General features: G+C 53.1%; 1 protein-coding gene across 1 annotated transcript in view; it reads right to left on the bottom strand.

Annotated features, from left to right (window-relative positions):
• LOC116955693 (mast/stem cell growth factor receptor Kit-like) overlaps positions 1-14777 on the bottom strand; it is a 46230-nt gene extending 31453 nt beyond the window's left edge. Inside the window, exons 1-6 of the mRNA XM_076053381.1 lie at positions 14613-14777; positions 10214-10356; positions 9048-9219; positions 8272-8542; positions 2196-2311; positions 716-833 (exon numbers count right to left, since the gene is read on the bottom strand). Coding sequence (XP_075909496.1) covers positions 716-833; positions 2196-2311; positions 8272-8542; positions 9048-9219; positions 10214-10356; positions 14613-14718 — 926 coding nt within the window. The 5' untranslated portion in view covers positions 14719-14777. The remainder of the gene's footprint in view (positions 1-715; positions 834-2195; positions 2312-8271; positions 8543-9047; positions 9220-10213; positions 10357-14612) is intronic.
• Between the last annotated feature and the right edge of the window lie 1667 nt (positions 14778-16444).

Here is a 16444-nt window from a genome sequence, read left to right as displayed (position 1 = left end):
GTATGGTAGTCCAGTTTATAGCATAGTTATAACGCAACACAGGACAGAGCAGCGCACCGTGGCTGTTTCCTCCTCTTCCCCCCCCCCCTCCTCCGTTCCGAACATAGATGGACTTGTCCGTCTGAACAAAGCTCGTCGCTCTCCTTGGTGTTAATCCCTCATATTAACATCATGCTAATCCCCCAGTTACATGCTAATTTACTGTTGATATGTAAACTGCTGCTAATCCCTCACACCAACATTATTCTAGTCCCCCAGTTACATGCTAATTTATATGTCAACTCCTCTCCCCCCTCCCCTCGTCCGTCTGAACATAGCTCGTCGCTCTCCGTGGTGCTCATGCCTCACACCAACATCGTGCTAATCCCCCAGTTACATGCTAATTTATATGTTAACTCCTTTGTCAAGGCGCTCTGTTCCTCCCACACAGCTTAAAAGACGCTGTCCATGCTTGGCAGTGTTCACTCAAGCGCTGTCTTCCGGACAGTCCTGTTTCTTCACCTGAGGAAGGCTACTTGTGTTGTGGCCGAAACGTCGTGAGAATTTTATTCTGTTATTATTATTTTTTTATTATTATTGTATTCCCATTCTACGTGGTGACTTTACCGAAAGAACCCAGAAGATGAATCCCTGCAGTCACGAAAGCTTTAAATCGAAAAGTCTAGTTTCAGTTTTAGCGTGCGTGCGTGCGTGTGTGTGTGTGCGTGCGTCACACCTGTTGCGTGTGCCGGGACACAGGAGCCACGTGACACGTGCTCGCGGCAGCGCAGTCGCCGTGCAAGTGCGTCGCGCGCTGTCCGGGCTCGCCAACAGGGAGTCGATCTGGGGGGGAGCTGGGGGGCACGGGGGGTGGGGGGAGGGGGTAAGGAGGCCGGGGGAGGGGGTGGTTGAGAGGTGATTGTTTACAAGGGTGCACAGGGCAGCATCGTGACGGTGGCGATGGTGGTGGTGGTGGTGGTGGACGATGGTGATGTGTTCAACTTCTTTAGCCAACCACAAACCTGTCAACCCCTTATCAGTGCCCTACCTTATTACAGACCAACTCAGACCCTAAATCGGTCACCCCGTGCCCCTTATCAATCTCAACGTTCATCCCACAAGGGAAAAAACACAAATGGACAATACATTTTGTCGCCCGTATTGAAACGGTTGCACGCCGTATGGACCTGAAAACTAAATTTCCCTGTACAAGATTACGGGGTAAACCTTGTGGTTTGACGGCTGTGCGGCCGTGCTAATCGAGGTGATGATGATGTGATAATGAGGGGGTGTTGATGCGAGGGGCGGTGACGCGACCGTCGCCGCGCAGAGCTTGGTGGGCTGTGGCCACGCGGGGATCAGTGCTCGGAGGAATTCCTGCAGCCAATGGAATGCAGGGTGAGAGGCACGGGTGAGAGGCACAGGTGACCAGCACGTGCGAGCGAAGAGGAGTTGTGTTAAATGGCCAGGATCGAGGCGCCGGCCATTCAAGTGGAAAGCGAAGCGGTCTCGGCAGCTGGGGGCTGCGCAAGGCGGCGGGGTAAACGCGGATCAGGAGCACGCAGAGACGCACGCAGGAAGCCTGGGAGCGGCAGAGAAATGGGCCCAGGGTTCACTCGAGATTGTGGCGCGGGAGAGAGCGTGGGAGACGGAGGACCTGGGATGTGAAGGACACGGGAGACGGAAGGCACCGGACACAGAGGACGTGGGAAATGGAGGATGTGGAGGATGTGGGACGTGAAGGACATGGGAAATGGAAGGCGCCGGACACAGAAGGTGCAGGATACGGAAGATGTGGGACGTGAAGGACACGGGAGATGGAAGGCGCCGGAAAAAGAAGGCACAGGAAACAGAGGACTTGGAACGTGAAGGACACGGGAGACTGAAGGCGCCGGACACAGAAGGTGCAGGAAACGGAGGACGTGGGATGTGAAGGACACGGGAAATGGAAGGCGCCGGAAACAGAGGACGTGCGAAACGGAAAGCATGGCAAATGGAGAGCTCAGGAAACTAGGGCCGCGAAAAACAGAGGGTGCAGGAAACGGACAGCACGGAAAACGAAGGGCGTGAAAAACGGAGGGCGCGGCAAACGGAGGACGCAGGAAAAGAGAGGGCGTGGGAAACGGGGGGAGGGGAGAACACAGAGCGAGACAATACGGAGAGCGCACGAGAGGGAGAGAGCGAGCGAGCGAGCGAGCGAGCGCGAGAGTCCTCACCGCTCACGTGGAGCGCGACGCTCGCCGAGCCCGCGCTGTCCGAGTTGTGCACGTCCACGCGGAACCAACCCGAGAGAAGGCGGGAAACCCCAGCCAGCGAGAGCACGCTGCGGTACCTGACCACACAACCGCCGTCACCACCACCGCCGCCGCCGCCGTGGGGCCTTTCACGGGGAGCGCCGCTCGCTCGCCGGCCCAGCATCTCGACATGCCACGCAACGCACCTCACCTCAACCGCTGCACCACCCCGCTGCAGTCTAGCCCAAGGGATCCCCCGCCCCAGTGGTAGCTCTCCCTACGCGGCACAACGTGTGACCCAGCACCGGCGGGCACGGTTTGCGTGTCATCGACCAGGAGGAGGTGGGGGGCGATGTTGCTAAGGAGATGGTTGTTTTTATTTCCAAGTGAGGGATTTGAGAGTCGTTTTCCAAATACGGAACATAGGACAGGCCCGCCCCCCCCCCCCCCCACCCGCCCCGGTTGCTGCCCCCATAGCTGTCAACCCCGAATCGGTGACCTACCAATTCAGATCTTATTGGTCATCCCGTGCCATTATAAATCACAACGTCCATCCTACAAAGTCCCATTACAAGGAAGAAACACAAACACATAGACAATTTATTTTCTTGCCCGTATTGAAACGGCTGTACGCCGTATGGAACTGAAAACTCAATATCCCTTTACAATAGGTTTGGGGAACGTCCAGCCCGCGGACCGTATGAGGCCCGCGGTCCGTCTGAGGCCCGCGAAATCATTTGGTGTGGCCCTGCCAAGGCAACCGCAGACGGGACTCGAAATTCAATAAATCTCGGAGAGCAAACCTGGAAAAGCAGTTGCGAGTAGCAACATCGTTAATACCAGCTAACATCGTCAATACCAGCTAACATCATCAATACCAGCTAACATCGTCAATACCAGCTAACATCGTCAATACCAGCTAACATCATCAACACCAGCTAACATCGTCAATACCAGCTAACATCGTCAATACCAGCTAACATCATCAACACCAGCTAACATCATCAATACCAGCTAACATCATCAATACCAGCTAACATCATCAATACCAGCTAACATCGTCAATACCAGCTAACATCATCAATACCAGCTAACATCATCAATACCAGCTAACATCATCAATACCAGCTAACATCATCAATACCAGCTAACATCGTCAATACCAGCTAACATCATCAATACCAGCTAACATCATCAATACCAGCTAACATCGTCAATACCAGCTAACATCATCAATACCAGCTAACATCATCAATACCAGCTAACATCATCAATACCAGCTAACATCGTCAATACCAGCTAACATCGTCAATACCAGCTAACATCATCAATACCAGCTAACATCGTCAATACCAGCTAACATCATCAATACCAGCTAACATCATCAATACCAGCTAACATCATCAATACCAGCTAACATCGTCAATACCAGCTAACATCGTTAATACCAGCTAACATCGTCAATACCAGCTAACATCATCAATACCAGCTAACATCGTCAATACCAGCTAACATCATCAATACCAGCTAACATCATCAATACCAGCTAACATCATCAATACCAGCTAACATCGTCAATACCAGCTAACATCGTCAATACCAGCTAACATCGTCAATACCAGCTAACATCATCAATACCAGCTAACATCATCAATACCAGCTAACATCATCAATACCAGCTAACATCATCAATACCAGCTAACATCATCAATACCAGCTAACATCGTCAATACCAGCTAACATCATCAATACCAGCTAACATCATCAATACCAGCTAACATCATCAATACCAGCTAACATCATCAATACCAGCTAACATCATCAATACCAGCTAACATCATCAATACCAGCTAACATCGTCAATACCAGCTAACATCGTCAATACCAGCTAACATCATCAATACCAGCTAACATCATCAATACCAGCTAACATCAATACCAGCTAACATCATCAATACCAGCTAACATCACCAATACCAGCTAACATCATCAATACCAGCTAACATCATCAATACCAGCTAACATCATCAATACCAGCTAACATCATCAATACCAGCTAACATCATCAATACCAGCTAACATCATCAATACCAGCTAACATCATCAATACCAGCTAACATCGTCAATACCAGCTAACATCATCAATACCAGCTAACATCATCAATACCAGCTAACATCATCAATACCAGCTAACATCATCAATACCAGCTAACATCATCAATACCAGCTAACATCGTCAATACCAGCTAACATCATCAATACCAGCTAACATCATCAATACCAGCTAACATCATCAATACCAGCTAACATCATCAATACCAGCTAACATCATCAATACCAGCTAACATCATCAATACCAGCTAACATCGTCAATACCAGCTAACATCATCAATACCAGCTAACATCATCAACACCAGCTAACATCGTCAATACCAGCTAACATCGTCAAAACCAGCTAACATCGTCAATACCAGCTAACATCATCAATACCAGCTAACATCATCAATACCAGCTAACATCATCAATACCAGCTAACATCATCAATACCAGCTAACATCGTCAATACCAGCTAACATCATCAATACCAGCTAACATCATCAATACCAGCTAACATCATCAATACCAGCTAACATCATCAATACCAGCTAACATCGTCAATACCAGCTAACATCGTCAATACCAGCTAACATCGTCAATACCAGCTAACATCATCAATACCAGCTAACATCATCAATACCAGCTAACATCGTCAATACCAGCTAACATCATCAATACCAGCTAACATCGTCAATACCAGCTAACATCATCAATACCAGCTAACATCATCAATACCAGCTAACATCATCAATACCAGCTAACATCATCAATACCAGCTAACATCGTCAATACCAGCTAACATCATCAATACCAGCTAACATCATCAATACCAGCTAACATCATCAATACCAGCTAACATCATCAATACCAGCTAACATCATCAATACCAGCTAACATCATCAATACCAGCTAACATCATCAATACCAGCTAACATCATCAATACCAGCTAACATCATCAATACCAGCTAACATCGTCAATACCAGCTAACATCATCAATACCAGCTAACATCATCAACACCAGCTAACATCGTCAATACCAGCTAACATCGTCAAAACCAGCTAACATCGTCAATACCAGCTAACATCATCAATACCAGCTAACATCATCAATACCAGCTAACATCATCAATACCAGCTAACATCATCAATACCAGCTAACATCATCAATACCAGCTAACATCGTCAATACCAGCTAACATCGTCAATACCAGCTAACATCGTCAATACCAGCTAACATCATCAATACCAGCTAACATCATCAATACCAGCTAACATCGTCAATACCAGCTAACATCATCAATACCAGCTAACATCGTCAATACCAGCTAACATCATCAATACCAGCTAACATCATCAATACCAGCTAACATCATCAATACCAGCTAACATCATCAATACCAGCTAACATCGTCAATACCAGCTAACATCATCAATACCAGCTAACATCATCAATACCAGCTAACATCATCAATACCAGCTAACATCATCAATACCAGCTAACATCATCAATACCAGCTAACATCATCAATACCAGCTAACATCATCAATACCAGCTAACATCATCAATACCAGCTAACATCGTCAATACCAGCTAACATCATCAATACCAGCTAACATCATCAACACCAGCTAACATCGTCAATACCAGCTAACATCGTCAAAACCAGCTAACATCGTCAATACCAGCTAACATCATCAATACCAGCTAACATCATCAATACCAGCTAACATCATCAATACCAGCTAACATCGTCAATACCAGCTAACATCATCAATACCAGCTAACATCATCAATACCAGCTAACATCATCAATACCAGCTAACATCATCAATACCAGCTAACATCGTCAATACCAGCTAACATCGTCAATACCAGCTAACATCGTCAATACCAGCTAACATCATCAATACCAGCTAACATCATCAATACCAGCTAACATCGTCAATACCAGCTAACATCATCAATACCAGCTAACATCGTCAATACCAGCTAACATCATCAATACCAGCTAACATCATCAATACCAGCTAACATCATCAATACCAGCTAACATCATCAATACCAGCTAACATCGTCAATACCAGCTAACATCATCAATACCAGCTAACATCATCAATACCAGCTAACATCATCACTACCAGCTAACATCATCAATACCAGCTAACATCATCAATACCAGCTAACATCATCAATACCAGCTAACATCGTCAATACCAGCTAACATCGTCAATACCAGCTAACATCATCAATACCAGCTAACATCATCAACACCAGCTAACATCATCAATACCAGCTAACATCATCAATACCAGCTAACATCGTCAATACCAGCTAACATCATCAATACCAGCTAACATCATCAATACCAGCTAACATCATCAATACCAGCTAACATCGTCAATACCAGCTAACATCATCAATACCAGCTAACATCATCAATACCAGCTAACATCATCAAAACCAGCTAACATCATCAATACCAGCTAACATCGTCAATACCAGCTATCATCATCAATACCAGCTAACATCATCAATACCAGCTAACATCATCAATACCAGCTAACATCGTCAATACCAGCTAACATCATCAATACCAGCTAACATCGTCAATACCAGCTAACATCATCAATACCAGCTAACATCATCAATACCAGCTAACATCGTCAATACCAGCTAACATCATCAATACCAGCTAACATCATCAATACCAGCTAACATCGTCAATACCAGCTAACATCGTCAATACCAGCTAACATCGTCAATACCAGCTAACATCATCAATACCAGCTAACATCATCAATACCAGCTAACATCATCAATACCAGCTAACATCATCAATACCAGCTAACATCATCAATACCAGCTAACATCATCAATACCAGCTAACATCGTCAATACCAGCTAACATCATCAATACCAGCTAACATCGTCAATACCAGCTAACATCATCAATACCAGCTAACATCATCAATACCAGCTAACATCATCAATACCAGCTAACATCATCAATACCAGCTAACATCATCAATACCAGCTAACATCGTCAATACCAGCTAACATCATCAATACCAGCTAACATCGTCAATACCAGCTAACATCATCAATACCAGCTAACATCGTCAATACCAGCTAACATCATCAATACCAGCTAACATCATCAATACCAGCTAACATCATCAATACCAGCTAACATCATCAATACCAGCTAACATCATCAATACCAGCTAACATCATCAATACCAGCTAACATCGTCAATACCAGCTAACATCGTCAATACCAGCTAACATCATCAACACCAGCTAACATCGTCAATACCAGCTAACATCATCAATACCAGCTAACATCATCAATACCAGCTAACACCATCAATACCAGCTAACATCATCAATACCAGCTAACATCATCAATACCAGCTAACATCGTCAATACCAGCTAACATCATCAATACCAGCTAGCATCATCAATACCAGCTAACATCATCAATACCAGCTAACATCATCAATACCAGCTAACATCATCAATACCAGCTAACATCATCAATACCAGCTAACATCGTCAAAACCAGCTAACATCGTCAATACCAGCTAACATCATCAATACCAGCTAACATCATCAATACCAGCTAACATCATCAATACCAGCTAACATCATCAATACCAGCTAACATCATCAATACCAGCTAACATCATCAATACCAGCTAACATCATCAATACCAGCTAACATCACCACACGCCTCGCCAAAGAGAAGCAGTTCCAGCCATCGCATTAGGGGCGAGTTAATTCAATGTTTGACCAAATATAACGGGCTAATTTTTAAGTTGATAATTTTGTATGGCCCGCGAATGTTATATAAATATCCAAATGTCCCTTGGCAGAAAGAAGGTTCCCCACCCCTGCTCTACAAGAAGACGGGGTGAACCCTGTGGGTCGACAGCTGTGCGCCTCCTACTCCTCACCTGTTGTCCCCCAGGTGCTCCAGCACCGGGCTCCACGTGGCCTCCGCCGCCTCCCCGCCACTGCCCCCGCCGCTGCCCTCGCCCGCACCCCACAGCCCGCCGATGCCCCCCACCAGCGCCGCCCCCGCGGCCTCGTCGGCATGACGAGGCCCGGACCACGTGGCAAGCCGCGGCGGGGGGTACGCGTCGATGGTCACGGACAGCTCCGCCGCGTCGCCCTCGTCCGCGCGAACGTCGCGCGATGCGGGGGAGATGCGCACGAACCCATGGTCTGTGGGGCACATTGTCAGCGTGGCGTTGTCGTCGTGGTAACCGACAACGTGATCATCAACATCACCGTGGTCTCCAGAGCTACTAGGCCGGGGTCTCCAGAGCTACTAGGCCGGGGCCTCCGAGCTACTAGGCCGGGGCCTGCGAGCTACTAGGCCGGGGCCTCCGAGCTACTAGGCCGGGGCCTGCGAGCTACTAGGCCGGGGCCTGCGAGCTACTAGGCCGGGGCCTCCGAGCTACTAGGCCGGGGCCTGTTAGCTACTAGGCCGGGGCCTCCGAGCTACTAGGCCGGGGCCTGTTAGCTACTAGGCCGGGGCCTCCGAGCTACTGGGCCGGGGCCTGCGAGCTACTGGGCCGGGGCCTGCGAGCTACTGGGCCGGGGCCTGCGAGCTACTGGGCCGGGGCCTCTGAGCTACTAGGCCGGGGCCTGTTAGCTACTAGGCTGGGGCCTCCGAGCTACTAGGCCGGGCCCTTGCGCTAGTGTCCGGGCGCCGCTCGTTACCCACCCAGCACGATCAACTCGACGGCGCTGGAGTCGGCCCCTCCGGCTCGGTTCGAGGCCCGGCACGCGTAGCGCCCCGCGTGGCGCGGCCCCACGGCCTCCACGTGCACGCTCTGCGTCACGTGCAGCACGCCCACGTGGTCGTAGCGCCGCTCCTGGCGGCCGAGCACCAGCTCCTGGGGGCACGGGGACAAGTGTCAGCAGCAGCATCATCAGCAGCAGCAGCATCATCATCAGCAGCAGCAGCAGGAGGGAGTGGAGGGTAGAAGGGAGTGGGGGAGTAGGCGGGAATGGGGGGTAGAAGGGAGTGGGGGGTAGGAGGGAGTGGGTGGGGGTAGGAGGAAGTGGGGGGAGTAGGAGGGAGTGGGGGGTAGGAGGGAGTGGGGGGTAGGAGGGAGTGGGGGGTAGGAGGGAGTGGGGGGGGTGGTGGTAGGAGGGAGTGGGCGGGGGTAAGAGGGAGTGGGGGGGTAGGAGAGAGTGGGGGGGTAGAAGGTAGTGGGGGGCTATGGGTGTGAGTGGGGGGTAAGAGGGAGTTGGGGGGGGCTATGGGTGTGAGTGGGGGTGTAAGAGTGAGTTTTGGGGGGGCTATGGGTGTGAGTGGGGGGGTAGGAGGGAGTTGGGGGGGGCTATGGGTGTGAGTGGGGGGGGTAGGAGAGAGTGGGGGGGGCTATGGGTGTGAGTAGGGGGGTAAGAGTGAATTTTGGGGGGGCTATGGGTGTGAGTGGGGAGGGTAGGAGGGAGTTGGGGGGGGCTATGGGTGTGAGTGGGGGGGGGGGCTATGGGTGTGAGTGGGGGGGTAAGAGGGAGTTGGGGGGGGCTATGGGTGTGAGTGGGGGGGGCTATGAGTGTCAGTGGGGGGGGCTATGGGTGTGAGTGGGGGGGGCTATGGGTGTGAGTGGGGGGGGCTATGGGTGTGAGTGGGGGGGGGCTATGGGTGTGAGTTGGGGGGGGGCTATGGGTGTGAGTGGGGGGGGGCTATGGGTGTGAGTGGGGGGGGCTATGGGTGTGAGTGGGGGGGGCTATGGGTGTGAGTGGAGGGGGGGCTATGGGTGTGAGTGGGGGGGGTAAGAGGGAGTTGGGGGGGCTATGGATGTGAGTGGGGGGGGGCTATGGGTGTGAGTGGGGGGGGGGCTATGGGTGTGAGTGGGGGGGGGCTATGAGGGACCGCACCGCGTTCCCCGAGAAGTTCCAGTGGAGCAGCACGATGGGGTTGATGCTCGTCACCGTGCACGTCACTTCCAGCGGCTCGCCACGCACGCGCAGCAGCGGTGATGATGACGATGACACGTTCAGCGTCACGGTGAGCGCCGAGTCTACACCACCACCGCCACCACCGTCGACAGCAGCGGATACATCGTCATCATCGACGCGTTCAACGTCACAGTCAGCACCGTCTACACAACCACCGCCATCATCATCAGCAGCACCAGCAGCTCCACCACCACCATCATCATCACCAACTACCACTAGCATCACCACCATCATCATCACGATAATCATCATGATCATCACCACTAACCCCCACCACCATCATCAGTACCACGGTCATCGTCACCACCATCACCACCACCGCTACCATCATCACCACCAAGCTGCACATTTTACGGATGCTGACATCCATAATATTCACGGCTTTTTCAGTGCCACCAGAACCGCCTTTGGCCCGGGCACTCAGGGTCCAACCCCTCTGGGGCCTAACAATGGAGGAGATCTGAACGAGGAGAGGGGACATTGTAAACACTCGCTTGAAGGGTCATTGCGAAGATCTTCTCAATCTTGACCCGTTCGCTGATGACTGGGGTTTCCGCCCGATCAGAAAATGAGTTTGGAATACCCCTGACCTTTGACGAAGTGAGGAAATCCATCAAGCAGATGGAGAACAATAAATGGCATCTGGAGCTGATGGAATCCCTGCCGAGATCTTCAAACAAGGGGGAGAGGAGCTCGTGGCATGGCTCCAAGCACTCATCTCAAAGATTAGGAAACACGGAGAATCCCAGACGACCTTCAGGGATGCCATGATTGTGGCAATCCATGAGAAAGGGAATCAATCCGATCGTGGAAATTACAGGGGGATTGCCTTGCTCTCCACTGCCAGAAACATCATCGCTCCTGCACCGTCTTCTGCCACTTGCCGATGAACTCCTCCCAGAATCCCAATGTGGGTTCAGGCCTCCGAGAGGCACAACTGGACACGATCTTCGCTGTCCGTATACTGCAGGCAAAAATGTCATGAACGACACAAAACTCTCTACGCGGCCTTCTTTGACCTCGCAAACGCCCTTGATTCTGTCCTTCCGTCGCCATACTTCGCCTGCTGCATGATGGCTGCGCGAGCGGTCATTCTTCGTCACGGACCCATCTCAGATCACGTTCAAGTTAAGACTCGAGGCTGAGCCACCGCCCCAACGCTCTTCTCCCAATATTCCTCGCCGCGATGCCACGGCAAAAACTACTGGCAAACTTCGAGCAGGAGTGCAGCTAAACCAGCGAATGAATGGCAAGCTGTTCAACATCAACCGACTCCGATCTAATGCTAACACCATCAGGACAGCAGCTGTTGAACTCCTGTATGCTGCTGACGGATGCTGAAGTGTGTGCCCACTCAGACGTGGATGTTCAGGCAATCGTAACAACAACAACAACAAAAAACTTTTACTGAGGCATTTGATGAAACGGGACTGACGCTTAATATTTCAAAGACGAAGGTCTTCCATCGACCAGTTCTCAATGTGCAGTCCCCAGCTGCGACTATCTACATCCACCGTGAGCCTCGGGAAAATGTTGAGCATTTCCCGTAGCTAGGAAGCCTTCTTTCTCAGAATGCTGACGTCGACAAAGAAATCCAATATCGCCTGGAATGTGCAAGTGGAGCTTTCGGTAGGCTGAGGAACGTGACACGAGGTCCAAAAACCAAGATCGTGGTTTATCAAGCAGCCGTAATCTCCACCTGACTGCCTGGAGCTGAGACGTGGCTAACATTACAAGAGACATCTCAAAGCGCTAGAGAAGTCCAATCAACGCTGCCTTGCGGAAGATCCTTAACATCGGATGGGAAGATGACAGCCGCACTAAACCACGAGCACCGAGGCCACGATCATTCGACATCGGCCGCGCGTGGCCGGCCACGGCGTCCGTATGCCAGACTCTAGACTCCCGAAGCAGCGAAGTCTTCCACTCCCAGCTCGGTCGGGGATGTGCGATCAAGAGGAGGCCAAAGAGGAGCGCTTCGAGGGTGTCGTCCTCAAGGCCAACGTGAAGAAGTTGGCTCCATCGCCACCAACTCATGGGGGAGGCATTGCCCCGGAGCACCTCAGATGGAGGCTCGGGTCGCCGGATTCGTCGTGCAGCGTAGCGCTAACCCACGACACCACCGCTCCCCACCCACACACACACCACACACACAAACCTCACACACCACACACACACACACCACACACACACCATACACACACCATACACACACAAAGTGGCGGTGACGTCACCACGACGCTTGTGCCAGGCTAGGTGCACGTTGAGGCAGTCACGTGAAGTGTCGAACGCCCGCTGGCAGGAGGTCACGGGGCAGACCCAGGTGACACCGGTCGACTGACTGAGATGACTGGCTGATGCACCACCTGTGTCCCCTACTGTGCCAACCTGCTGTGCTTTAGCCACCCGGCGCTCCGCTCGTTGTTGTGAGCGTCGCTCCTCCGCCCTCCGTTGTTGTTGGAGGGCGACTGCCTCCAACTGCCCAGTAGCGTCCTTCACGAGCCTCCTCCAAAGAGGCCGATCTTGACACCACTGGTACCAGTCATCGGCAAGTCCACTCAGCTCCACGTCCTCCTGTACCACATCACTCCATCTCTTCTCTAGCCCGTGCCGTGCCCGTTTAGCCCCCTCGATCCGGCCGAACAAAAGCTGTTTCGGCATGCGGTGGCTGGGCATGCGGGCTACATGACCCAGCCATCGCAGCCTTGCCTGCCGGAGGAGCTCACCGATGGGACTTTGTCCAGATCTTTCAAATATTTGTGAGCTCCTCACACAATCCAGCCTGGTTAAACCCAAGATGGATCGTAGGCAGGCCAGCCTAAATGTTTCAAACCGGCGAAGATGTTCCATTAGGGGGGTCCACGTTTCGCAAGCGTAAAGAAGGGAGGGAATGACCGTGGCCGAGAAGACCTGAAGCTTAGTGCGGAGCGACAGACCAGGTAGCTTCCACACAGCGTTATGCAACCGATGAAAAGATATTGCCGCTCGACTGATTCGGAGTGAGACCTCTTTCCCAGGTATGGGAAACTCTCCACTCTCTCCACAACTGCCCTATCAGCACCACCACTACCATCATCACACAATATCACCCCCAACAACCACCAATACCATCACAACGATCATTACCACCACCCCTACCATCACCACAATCATCGGAGCGATCAGCAACCACCATCACCGCACAACAATCTGGTGTCATGCAAACGGGCACAGGCGCAGCCCTGCAAGTGCCTGGCTGCTCACTCCACCGCCAGAGGGAGACCCGTGGCCCGGACCCACGCTTTGCCCCACCGCAAGCGACTCTTAGCCCCCCCCGATCGACTGCTGCATCAGCTGCCGCACCGGGAGATAGTCACGGCTCCAGCGAGCTCACCGCCTACCGTGCGTGATCAGCAGGCACCCCAGTCACGGCCTCGTTTGTCTCACCTCACCTGCCCCCCACCTCACCTCACCTCATCTACCCCCCACCTCACCTCACCTCACCTGCCCCCCACCTCACCTCATCTACCCCCCACCTCACCTCACCTCACCTGCCCCCCACCTCACCTCACCTCATCTACCCCCCACCTCACCTCACCTCACCTGCCCCCCACCTCACCTCATCTACCCCCCACCTCACCTCACCTCACCTGCCCCCCACCTCACCTCACCTCACCTGCCCCCCACCTCACCTCACCTCCCCCCCACCTCACCTCACCTGCCCCCCACCTCACCTCACCCCCTCCCCCCACCTCACCTCACCCCCTCCCCCCACCTCACCTCGTCCCCCCACCTCACCTCACCCCCTCCCCCCACCTCACCTCACCTGCCCCCCCCCCACCTCACCTCACCTCACCTGCCCCCCACCTCACCTCACCTGCCCCCCACCTCACCTCACCTCACCTGCCCCCCACCTCACCTCACCTACCCCCCACCTCACCTCACCTACCCCCCACCTCTCCTCACCCCCTCCCCCCACCTCACCTCACCCCCTCCCCCCACCTCACCTCGTCCCCCCACCTCACCTCACCCCCTCCCCCCACCTCACCTCACCTGCCCCCCCCCCACCTCACCTCACCTCACCTGCCCCCCACCTCACCTCACCTGCCCCCCACCTCACCTCACCTCACCTGCCCCCCACCTCACCTCACCTACCCCCCACCTCACCTCACCTACCCCCCACCTCACCTCACCCCCTCCCCCCACCTCACCTCACCTGCCCCCCCCACCTCACCTCACCTCACCTGCCCCCCACCTCACCTCACCTACCCCCCACCTCACCTAACCTACCCCCCACCTCACCTCACCTACCCCCCACCTCACCTACCCCCCACCTCACCTGGCCGTGGAGTCCCGTTAATGGTGAGCGGCGCGAGGAGGAGGAGGAGGAGGACGAGGTGGTGGTGGAGGAGGAGGTGGAGGAGGTGGAGGATGAGGAGACCCATGGACGCGCTTCTCTCTCCGCGTGTCGCGCGGGCGGTGGACTCCGAGTGCGGGAGACGGAGCCAGGAGAGCCCCACGCACTCCCCCCGCCCCCTCCCCCTCCCCCCCGCCCCCTCCCCCCCCGCCCCCTCCCCCCCCGCCCCCTCTCCCCCCCGCCCCCTCTCCCCCCCCGCCCCCTCTCCCCCCCGCCCCTCTCCCCCCGCCCCCTCTCCCCACCACCACCACCACCCACGATCCCACCCCTCCCCCTGACAATAACAACAACAACAATAGCATCGCAATAATACATTGCTGCTGAGACCCCCAGCTCGCTCTCCCTCCCTCTCTCACCTCCTCACTCCTCACCACTCCTCACCTCTTCCTCACCACTCCTCACCTCTCTCTCACCACTCCTCACCTCCTCCTCCCCACTCCTCACCTCCTTACTCCTCACCTCTCTCTCACCACTCCTCACCTCCTCCTCCCCACTCCTCACCTCCTTACTCCTCACCTCTCTCACCACTCCTCACCTCCTCCTCACCACTCCTCACCTCTCTCACCACTCCTCACCTCCTCCTCACCACTCCTCACCTCTCTCTCACCACTCCTCACCTCCTCCTCCTCACCACTCCTCACCTCTCTCTCACCACTCCTCACCTCTCCCTCCCCACTCCTCACCTCCTCCTCCTCACCACTCCTCACCTCTCTCTCACCACTCCTCACCTCCTCACTCCTCACCTCCTCCTCACCTCTCCCTCCCCACTCCTCACCTCTCTCTCACCACTCCTCACCTCTCTCTCCCCACTCCTCACCTCTCTCTCACCACTCCTCACCTCTCTCTCACTACTCCTCACCTCCTCCTCACCACTCCTCACCTCTCTTGCTCCACTCACCTCACCTTCCTGCTCGCTCTCTCCGCCACCCTCACCCCTCACCATCCCTCACCATCCCTCACCTCTCTCTCCTGTCTCACCTCTCTTCTCGACTCGCCTCCTCCTCCTCACACCTCCGCTACCCCCCCTCGTTTCATTATCATCAGCAGCCATGATCTATCAACTGCTGGATGAAGGCCTTCACCAAGCCGCCACTCCTACTCACTATCCACTCACCTACTCACTCACACACTTACTCACCTACTCACTCACTCACCTATCCTCACACTCACCTACTCACTCACTCACTTTACTCACCTACTCACTCACTCACCTACTCACTCACTCACTTACTCATCTACTCACTCACCTACTCACTCACCTACTCACTCACTCACCTACTCACTCACTATCCACTCCTACTCACTCACTCACCTACTCACTCACTCACCTACTTACTCACTATCCACTCCTACTCACTCACTCACCTACTCACTCACCACTCACTCACTCACCTACTCACTCACTATCCACTCCTACTCACTCACTCACCTACTCACTCACCTACTCACTCACTAACCTACTCACTCACTATCCACACCTACTCACTCACTCACCTACTCACTCACTATCCACTCCTACTCACTCACTCACTTACCTACTCACTCACTCACCTAATCACTCACCTACTCACTCACTCACCTACTCACTCACTCACCTACTCAATAACTATCCACTCCTACTCACTCACTCACTTACCTACTCACTCACTCACCTAATCACTCACCTACTCACTCACTCACCTACTCACTCACTCACCTACTCAATAACTATCCACTCCTACTCACTCACTCACCTACTCACTCACTCACTTACT

This window comes from Petromyzon marinus, chromosome 61 (genome assembly GCF_048934315.1).
Source record: "Petromyzon marinus isolate PM22_M1 ecotype Great Lakes invasive population chromosome 61, UKy_Petmar_22M1.pri1.0, whole genome shotgun sequence".
Lineage (NCBI taxonomy): Eukaryota > Metazoa > Chordata > Hyperoartia > Petromyzontiformes > Petromyzontidae > Petromyzon > Petromyzon marinus.
Note: the sequence above shows the minus strand (reverse complement) of the source record. Positions and strands in the feature narration are given on the sequence as shown.